The 10,065-nt window shown below is 43.3% G+C and overlaps 1 protein-coding gene across 1 annotated transcript; it reads left to right on the top strand.

Annotated features, from left to right (window-relative positions):
- Positions 1–2,232: 2,232 nt before the first annotated feature.
- LOC137141087 (keratin, type II cytoskeletal 4-like) lies at positions 2,233–9,501 on the top strand. Its single transcript, XM_067529924.1, has 9 exons — positions 2,233–2,715; positions 4,644–4,858; positions 5,133–5,193; positions 5,861–5,956; positions 6,467–6,631; positions 6,711–6,836; positions 8,277–8,497; positions 8,776–8,804; positions 8,909–9,501. The coding sequence occupies exons 1-9, from the start codon at positions 2,233–2,235 to the stop codon at positions 9,499–9,501; spliced, it is 1,989 nt and encodes a 662-aa protein (XP_067386025.1).
- Positions 9,502–10,065: the final 564 nt, after the last annotated feature.

Genomic DNA, 10,065 nt, shown 5'->3' with positions numbered 1-10,065 from the left:
TGTGTTCAGAATTTGAGATTCAAGCAATGTGAAACTAAGAATTGAACACAGGACTGGAAGACACCTTCTGGGTGGTTGAGTCCTGTCCTCTGTTATAAGTTGAAGAAATGAATCCCTTGAGAAATAATGAACTATGAAGAGCTTTGAGAAGTTTCCATGTTATGAGCAACTCACTCAGAAGACCTATGCACTAGTTAAGTCCCAACCGAAGCCCACTTTTGAGGATTGAACATGAAAGAAGTTAATATTTTAAGGCGTGCTTGATGGTTTCCCATTGTCTTTGTGAGTTGCGTGGTGGAAGATTCCCCTCAATGTCTCTTGGAAAATTTCTTCACAAAGGTTTAGCATGGTGAACACAATTGAAACCGGCCTATTTGAAAGACCACATCTCTCCAAATGCCATAGTGTCACAGCTGGGATAAGTCCCTTTATTACAAAGGGAGACAAGCTCAAGGGGTGAAAGCAGCTCGCAGGGTATTCGGTGAACTAGTTCATTTCTTTTGGAATGCCCGCCGAGGTCTGAAATAGCCATTTTTGTGTAACCTTCTGCCTATACTTGAAAACCCATCAGTCTAAGCAGACACTGAGAGAGGCTCAAAGCAGCAGAGAAAGTGGAGAGGAGTCATTTAGCTGGTGATTAAATGATGTGTTGGGGAGAGAAAGAAATGTTGCTGTTCTGCCGATTGCTCCTTCATTGTATCTCCTATGCTCCTGTGTTTTCAAATGTTTAGATGGGTATGTTTTGGTGTTGGGCGTTTGTATCTGACCAAAATCTAACTAAACAGCTGTACGGTTACATATTAACACGAGTGAGGAGTCTGAAATGGAATCTTGAGTTTGCCACTCTACTTCTCCGAGTTCTCAGTGTTCATCATGCCACAGGAGAAAGGAAAGATTTCTTGTGACAATGCAGCAGAGGTTCTTGCCAAGACACATTGGGAGAATGATGGCCTGAAGGGAACTTAGCTGTTGTCCATTTAGATGACAAGACGATACAGAACTTGTTAAAGCTGTAAGCCAGGTGACGCTTCTTCAAAAAGAAGGGAGGTACCCTGTTGACATCCTGCTCCCAATCTAGTTTCAATGTCAACACCTGAAAGTCTTCTGTAACGATGTCCCAAAAGCCAAGCAGAAAATGAAATTATATCTGAGTTTTCTCCTTTCAAGTTACTGGTGTCTTGTTCAGCTACTTAAGATTGGCTGGGGCTGCAGAAGCCAAACAACCTTTTTGAAGAGAATTTACTCATTAATTAACTTCATCACAAGAGCTAAGAGATAGGAACACTCTCCTCATTACCTGCATGGAGCACAGAAATGCTATGAACATGATGGTTTTACTGGGGGCTTGTCTTCACTACGCGGCCAGGTTGATGTAAGGTACACAAGTTACGTTACGTAAGTAACGTATCTGAAGTCAACATACCCTACGTCAAGTAGTCAAACTGTCTTCACTACACTATGTCGACGGGAGACGCTCTCAGGGAAATCACTGCGGAATGAAAAATAAAGTGTAGAATGTCTCATCTCAGCTTTTTCTTTCAGATTCTCTTTGCCTTCTTTTATTTGAGCTGTGATTTTTATAACGGATAGTACGTTTAATCCCAGTTAGTCACTGGCTCAGATGTGCAAAATTTGTCGTTATCACCTACAAAATGTTTCCTTGTTTGGTTTTGTCATGTGCATGTTTCCTTTCAAATGCATTGGTCACTCTTCTGTGTAAAGCACCCAACGTGAGCCCAACACGCTGACGAGAGGAGAAAGGACAGATCTTGAAACGACATCCTTAAAATGCAAATCTGCAGAATGTACTCTACTTATAAATCCCAAGGGACAGAATTAAAAAAACCCAACGTAACTGCAAACAAACCATGAAGACTCGCATGAATAAATGTGCTAGGCTATAATTAGTATAAAATGAGAATACTTTAAAGGAGAAGATCTTCTGAGCAAAGCTTGCAAGCAAAGCACTTTAAATACATTGTCATTTCATAAGCGGTTAGTGTTTACTATGAAGCATTGCACATTGCAAAGCGTTTACTGCTGCCAGGCAAACCAAACCCCTGAAAACTCGATATTAATTTTCTGACCCAACCAAGCCCAGCTTAACTATCATATATATATAAGGGGCAGTGTCAAGATGTCACATCAGTGGAGTCCTTTCTCCTTCACTTTTGTGCTGCTGTCCCGCATCGCAGCTCCCCTGACACTTATTACCACTTTAAATACGCTGTCATGAACAGACAGACGTTTTTTGCAAGGTCCTCCGTTGGACGAAAGGGCTTCAGTTCAGCTTCCGACGTCTGTGGTCTAAACCACCATAGGGCTTGTGCAGCCTCTGCAGGCCCACCTGCTGGAAGATGTGGAGTTGTTGGTTATGGCAGCAGAAGTGTCTGCCAACAGGGTGGAAGCACAAGAATTTCCTCTGCCGCAGGCTGCCCTAGTGGCGGCTTTGGTGCTGGATGCTACAGAGATTATGGCTGGGGTGGCGCAGGTTATGGCAGCTCTGGAGGTTTTAGCGGCAGGGTAGGTCTTTGTGGACCAAGAGGCTATGGAACTTTTGGCGCTTATGCTGATGGTATCCAAGGGGTGAGCGTCAATCAGAGTCTCCTGAAGCCTCTCTGCGTGGGAGTTGACCCTCAAGAACAACAGGCACGAGAACACGAGAGGGAGCAGATGAAGACCCTGAACGACCAATTTGCCTGCTTCATTGACAAGGTGAGAGCACAGATGTTTTCTATATTATTTGAATGAAACAAAGAGCATTAAAGGTCTAGAAAACGTGACCTATGAGGCAAGACTGAAAGAACTGGTCTTTGTTTAGCCTGGAGAAGAGAAGACTGAGAGGGGACATGAGAACAGTTTTCAAGTACATAAAAGATTGTTACAAGGAGGAGGGAGAAAAATTGTTCATCTTAAGCTCTGAGGACAGGACAAGAAGCAATGTGCTTAAACTGCAGTGAGGGAGGTTTAGGTTAGACATTAGGAAAAACTTCCTAACTATCAGGGTGGTTAATCACTGGAATAAATTGCCTAAGGAGTTTATGAAATCTCCATCATTGGAGATTTTTAAGAGCAGGTTAGACAAACACCTGTCAGGGGTGGTCTAGATATTACTTAGTCCTCTCGAGGTCCCTTCCAGCCCTATGATTCTATGTATTTCTAATCCAGAGCTGAATCCAGATCCAAATGTCCCCAAGTTCAGACTGTGACATTTGGAACAAGAACAACAGATTGGCCTTGGATTGGGGCCCAGTCAAATCCCTACTGAAATCAGTGGAAAGACACCCAAACTGACTTAACTGGAGTTGGATTATGCCCAGAAACAGAGCCACTGCTGTACTAAACCTTCGGAAAGCCTCCTTCACTTGAAGGCTTTAAATCAAGACCAGTTGACTTTCTAAAAGATCTGCTCTGTTGCAGCCAGTTGTCCTGGGTTTGATGCAGGAACTGTTGGGTGAAATTCTATGGCCTGTTAGGTCAGATCAGACTAGATGATTGTAGTGGTTCCTCTTGCCTTAACATCGACAAAGCTATTAAATAAATAATATGAAAGACAAAATATGCCTGGGCTATGGTCGTCTGCAGTCCCCCTTCAAGTCCGTTGTTTTCACATTCTCCAGGGAGGCCTACATTAAAGTTCTACTGCTTTTGTGAATGTTCTGTGCTAAGTGGAACAGAAACAACGTTGCTGTTATTTGCATGGAAGAATGGGGAAAGGTAGAGGCTTGGAGTCATTATTTAGTTTATTGAAAGGAATACAACTGATTCAATTTGCGCTGATTTAATTCACAAATATAAATTAAGAACAACTATAGTGAAGCCAATGGAACAATATGGGTATGAAAAGAATGTCAACCTTCTCGACTTGCTGTGCACTACATTGGCCATCACCACTCAACGACACTGAATGAGTTTGTGATGTTCTTTACTTTACATTCGGCATTACTGTAGTTCCAAACCCTTGGGATGAGGAGACATAGGCTGTGTCTACACTACCACAGACATGGTAGCAAATCTTATGCCGCTTGAGGTGTGAAAAAAACCACTCCCCTGAGTGACATAAGTTTTGTAGGCATTTGTGGTAGTGTGCGTAGCTACTGCCACTCATGGAAAAGGTTTTATTATGTCCCCAGGAGAGCTCTCTCCCATCAGCATAGAGCAGCTACACGAGCAACCTTCCAGCCACACAGATGCATCGGTTCAGTTGTGCTGCTGTTCGCTTGCTAGTGTAGACATGGCCACAGAGAGAGCTATAGACATAAATGTATTTCCTTGGCCTTTTGATGTTTATGTTTGACACTTAAAGAGATATCAGTGTTATTACTGGGCATTTCAATACCATGGTGACATGTGTAATATGAGGGTGAATGGAATACAGTATTTGTTAGTTTAACAAAGTGTATTCAATGATTGATGTATATTTATGGTTACTCAGAGGAGGGAGGAATTACTATTAAGTATCATTACCCAACTATCTGCTTCCTTTGGCCTTCCAATTGCCAAATATCCTATTCTTGTCTCTGGAATAACAAAGATAGTTCCTGAATCAAAGAGGACAATTTAACTAGGGTCCTGATTTATTTCTTTCAGTTCTTTGGTGGCAACTTTAGGGGATTTAAAAATTGCTGAATTTTGGTTTACAGGTTCGACACCTGGAGCAGCAGAACAAGGTGCTAGAGACCAAATGGAACCTCTTGCAGCAGTGTGTTCCCCCAGCCCCGAGGAAAAATCTTGAGCAGTGCTTTGAGAATTATATCTGCAGTCTGAAGAAGCAGCTTGAGGTTTTGTTAAGTGACAAGGAAGAACTGGCCTGTGAAGAGACTGCTTCAAGAAACCTCGTGGATGAATTCAAATGCAAGTAAGGGATGATCCATTATTTGTTTTCTTCTTTCTCTGCTCTATTTCTTGTGGTCTCCTTTAGCTACCATGGAAAATGAAAAGAACTGGCGTTTGATTCGCCACTAAATTACTCCAGACTACCTCTATTTAAATGGAATTTCGCGATTAGAAAACAAACCCAACATTTATTTCAAGTTGAAAGAGAAAAATATTGTCCGTCTGTGTTATGGCTGTTGCATAGGCTGACAAAAACAAGCACTAACCCCACCACACTCTCTTCTCTTTCTCCACAGGTATGAAGAGGAAATCAGCAGGCGCACAGCTGCGGAGACTGAGTTTGTGGTGGTCAAGAAGGTGAGTAACTTAGGTGGCTAAAAGTTGAAACATGGATCTGTAAATATAGCTATCCCCGTTTTGCATGGTCACTGAAGCAGTAGGAAGTTATTAGAAGGTATCTGATGATGGTGAAAAGGAACATCTTTGCACACATACGGGACAATGTGGAAAGAGGATATCAATGTGAATGGGAGAAAAAATTGAATAGTGTTAAAGCACCATTAGCTTTAAACCACAAGCGAAGTTGCTGTTCACGTCATAATTTATAAGTGAGGCCTGGTGGATAAAACAAAAAATGTTGTAACAGGACAACAATGGAATAGTAAAGACCCACTAGCACTGATATTTTAATCATTTAAAGAGGGGCATCTTAATTTTTCTTCCTTGCTAGATCCTTTGTATGTTGATCTCAGAAAATGAGAAATCCAACACTGAATACTTGGAGTTCATATTTAAATATTAATTAGTCAATACTGAGTTTTCCAACAAGTCCTAAGTAATGAATAGGACTTTTCCTTCCCATCAACTTTGAGGTTGTTTGATTTTTTCCTCTGGGAGACACTGGAGCACCTTGAGGAAGTTTCGCAAATTGAGAGATTTTGCTCTACAAGCCTGATTGAACCAGATGGCAGGCTTTGCCTCTGTCGCTAGTTTTTCAGTGTTTGGCCTGTGGCCTTTTTTTCAGGACGCAGACTGTGTATTGCTGCACAAGGAAGATCAAGAGGTGAATGTGAATTTGCTGAAGCGGAAGCTGGAATTTCTGAGATGTGTTTTTGAAGAGGTATGGATTCTTCCCATCCTATCTACATGGAAATTCAGTACCATGCGTCTCCTTGAAATCACTGTCCTTTTGCACATTCAAAATTCCTACAGGCAACAAGAACTCCATAGCTAGAAAATCCACTTGGGCAATTGCCTCTAAGAAACATGTACTAATCAACTCCTAAACAGGGGATTATGAAGCCTATATAATGTTACACCATAATGTATGAATCTTCACCATGGATCCATCTGGTGACAAACCAATATGTGTGGGAACAATGAGACCTGTCTTTCCCTCCCCAAATCGGGCAGTAATTAGACATGTTCTATCTACCTGGGTGCCATTCTTTCTTAAGAAAAGAGGAGAGAATTCTGTATTTCTCACCGGCAAAACCTTTACATTGGCCTTTAGTTGAAGGATCAGAATTAGCTCAGTGAAGAGAGCCCCTTTGTCCTTGAGTGAAACATCTTGGGTGTGTGGATAAGGGAGGAAGCTTTAAATGATAACTAAGACTTTATGCAATTGCAGGAGAGAGCTCAATTGGATGGACAGTTCTGTGACACCGCAGTTGTTGTGAAGATGGACAATAACAGAGACCTGGACACGGACTGCATAATCAAGAATGTCGAATGCTGGTATAAAGAGATTGCTCAGAGGAGCAAAGAAGAAGTTGATGCTTTGTACGAAACCAGGGTGAGTAGAAAACAACACAGGAAACGACACATTGCATGATGCAGGTGAAATTAACAGTCAACTTGTTTCTGGCTACCAGTTCCAGGAACTTCAGGACAAAAGGGGCAGATACTGTGACGATCTAGAGAGAAACAAGCATGAGATTGCAGAGCTAACCCGGCTGATCCAGAAGCTGCAGTATGAGACGGACCATGTAAAGAAACAGGTAGGAGTGGTTTTGATGTTTTGATTTTCTGGTGGATGTGCCATGTTTGGTGTATTTAGTATGGACTATATCTTTGAATACAATATGGCTGGGAACTATGCTCTGGCTCTGATTGATGCCTTGTGTTTGTGGCGTTAATGAAGACTGATCGGAGGTGGTTGCTAAGTTAGAATGAACAAAGCCAAGTGTTTAAAAAAAACCAAGACCACAATTTGAAGAATTATAGAAGATAGGGTTGCCAAACCCCCAGGATTATCCAGGAGTCTCCAGGAATTAAAGATTAATCTTTAATTAAAGATGATGTCATGTGATGTATACATCCAACCAAGATTGGCCACTCTGAAAGAAGATGGCTACAACAATGCTGGGTCCATCATCTGCCACAATTTAGCATCTGCTAGACGTAGTGAGAGAAATGTGCAAAGCAGCACCCATAGTTCTCTTTAAAAATAAAGATGTTCGGCCAATCAGAGCCCAGCAGGCTAGGATAAAAGTTGCTACAGGGCCTGAGCAGGTCTGTTCCAGGCTGGGACCAGATGAGTGAAGAAGGGGGCTGCTCTCTGGCCAAAGGAGCTCGGCATTTAGCCAGAGGTTATATCTGAACTTACATGATTGGGATTGCAGAGGGGGAAGAACCTAAGTACACTGGTCCTGAGGTAGAGCTGAATATAAAAGTGCCAGTAGGAAGAGGCTCAGGGAGTGTGGTAGGATTGAGGTAAGCAATACATGACTGCTGTGTAGGGTCCCTAGGTGGGAACCCCAGGTAATGGGCAGGCCCAGGTTTCCCTACTGGACACAAGTAAAGTGGAGTCAACCCCACAAAGGGGTCAGGACTCAGTTGGGAGCTCCCGAAAAAGAGCTGTATTTAAAGGGGCCCAGAGCCAGGACTGAAGGCCCTAGGAAGGGCAAATAGATTATTTATTTATCAGACTGTGTAGTACTCCGGAACGGGTTCATTTGAACTTGGTGTCTCAGCCAGAGGGCCAACCTGTTGAAGTCCCACCAAACCTGAAGGGGGCACCAGAGGTGAGAAAGGGACTGTGGTACCACACCCAGCCACTAAGAGATGCCCAAGAAGTGAATGTCCCAATAACAGAGACCTAAGGATATACCATATCATATTGGATAACTGGCCCATCAGGCCCAATAGCTGCCAATACTTCACATACTTGACAGACGTGCCAAAATTGTGCCATATGAATAAGTAATGTCTTCTGTCTTAAAAACAGGTAGACCTGATTACAGACATTTGGAATACCTTGAAAGAAGGCTATGGAACGAGGAATACAGTTTCCAAGATGTTAGGTTTTCCTCAGCCATGTCTCCATGCTTCTGAATTTGGAACTGAAAGATGCAAAGTGAATCGATAGGCGGATTGCTCAGAACTGCGGTAAAGACACAGAGGATGTCAGTAATGCATTCCATTTTCTCCCTTGACAGATTGCCTGTCTGCAAACAGCCATTTCTGACGCTGAGCAGCGCGGTGACTGTGCTCTTAAAGATGCTCGTGGGAAACATGTGGAACTTCAGAATGCTCTCCAGAAGGCCAAGGATGAGCTGGCCTGCATGCTACGTGATTACCAGCAGCTACTGAATGTCAAGCTGGCCCTGGATATTGAGATCACGACCTACAAGACACTGCTGGAAGGAGAAGAAAGCAGGTGGGTGCAAAATACCACAGAGCTCAACTATGGGACGATCGCTAAGTGAGTTTCCAGTGATGAAGATGAGTGACTAGGAAATCCAACCAGCTTTGAGAGCTCTATTGCACGAGATGATGTATTAGCAAGAGAGAGAATCTGTTCTAGACAGGATGCAATGGAAGGGATGGAGTGAGTTGGTTGGTAGGCGGAGGTGACAATAAAATTAACTTCAAGGTCCTAGAAGTAGAGCTAGTTGATGGGATAAAGTACTCATCTTTCTTTTCTTTCCCCAACAGGATATGTTCAGGGACCCCTGTGAGTGTATGTAAGTAATCTGAGGAGTCGCAGTTGGGATATTCCAAATGTTTGGCTTTTCTGTGAGAGTTCCGGCTTTCTGCTCAACTTACTGGGCCTTTGTTTTTCTTGCAGCTGTGGTCACCAACTCCTCCAATATAGCAGAAGACTGTGGTCCAGTGGTTGGAGTTGGAAATGGATGTGGTTACGGCTCTTTAGGTGGAGGCTACAGCTCAGGGCATGGAAGATTCAGCTCCCAAAGTGGAGGATTCAGCTACAAAAGTGTAGGAATCTGCCCTAGAAGTGTAGTCAGCGTTGCAGGTAGCCAAGGCATCCCGGAAGGTGCAGACTGCTGTCCACCTGCAGGGTTCAGCTCCAGAAGTGATGGTTGTAGCCATCACCTTCCTGGAGGTGTGCATTGGTGCCCACCTGGAGGGGTCATCTCCGGAGGTGGGGATTGCAGTTCTAAAGTTGTGACCAGCTCTGTAGGCCCAGGACAAGTCCCTGGAGGTGTAGCCTGCTGCCCAGGTGGAGGGTACACCACCATTGATGGATATCCTGGAAATGGCGTTTGCACCGTTGAAGCCGGAGGATTTGTCATCCAGTATTTAGGGAGCACTCCAATTGGCAGTCCCAGCACTGGAGCTATAGTGAGCTCTGGAGCCGGGTCATGCAACCCGGGAGTTCCGGGAAGTTGTGCAGTTGTGAGAGAAACCTGCGTAGCATAGGTGGATGTTACTCGGATCTGTAGCAGCACAGCCAGGAATACCACAGCACAAAGCGAAGCACAAAGCCACCCATTCCAAAATGATGTAAAACAAATTCTCCACCAGCAACACAAATTGCAAAATCCATGACTGACTATAAGTATTCATTAGAATAAGAGAGATGTCTCATGGAAGTTATATTTTCAGTAATCTCCTCATTCTGAATGTCCGTTCCTTGGAAGCTTTACTAACAGGTGTTCAAAACAATATTTCTTCCTTCAGCTCAGACTGTCTTTGTATTTCAGTGAGTCGCTGCGTCTAGGTATTTTTTATGCTGCTGAATCACCCTTTCGTGGTCCTGTTAATTTGTTCTCCGTTCTCTGGGTTTTCCTGCAACTGGCAGCTTTATGAATCATGCTATTTGTACATGGAAACATATTCTTCTGACAGCACCTTCCAAAGTGTATCGGGAAGTAGACCAATGATTCAACTTTCCCAGATGGTGTTGAAGAGAGCGTTTTTCTCTCTGTAAAATGAGGAACTTAGTTTCTGGAGCAGGTAATGATGTGTTTTCCAAAAAAGAAA

The sequence above is a fragment of the Emydura macquarii genome, unplaced genomic scaffold, assembly GCF_026122565.2.
Source record: "Emydura macquarii macquarii isolate MOO-44397 ecotype Brisbane River unplaced genomic scaffold, CSIRO-AGI_Emac_v2 contig_2994, whole genome shotgun sequence".
Lineage (NCBI taxonomy): Eukaryota > Metazoa > Chordata > Testudines > Chelidae > Emydura > Emydura macquarii.
This window is presented reverse-complemented; position numbering and strand designations above follow the sequence as displayed.

What these genes read in the sequence shown, in the direction of transcription:
- LOC137141087 (XM_067529924.1), top strand. Translation starts at nt 2,233, where the DNA reads ATGAACAGACAGACGTTTTTTGCAAGGTCCTCCGTTGGACGAAAGGGC. An exon ending in AGTTTGTGGTGGTCAAGAAG is followed by an intron (nt 5,194 to 5,860) that starts GTGAGTAACTTA and finishes CCTTTTTTTCAG; the next exon opens with GACGCAGACTGTGTATTGCT. An exon ending in CGGACCATGTAAAGAAACAG is followed by an intron (nt 6,837 to 8,276) that starts GTAGGAGTGGTT and finishes CTCCCTTGACAG; the next exon opens with ATTGCCTGTCTGCAAACAGC.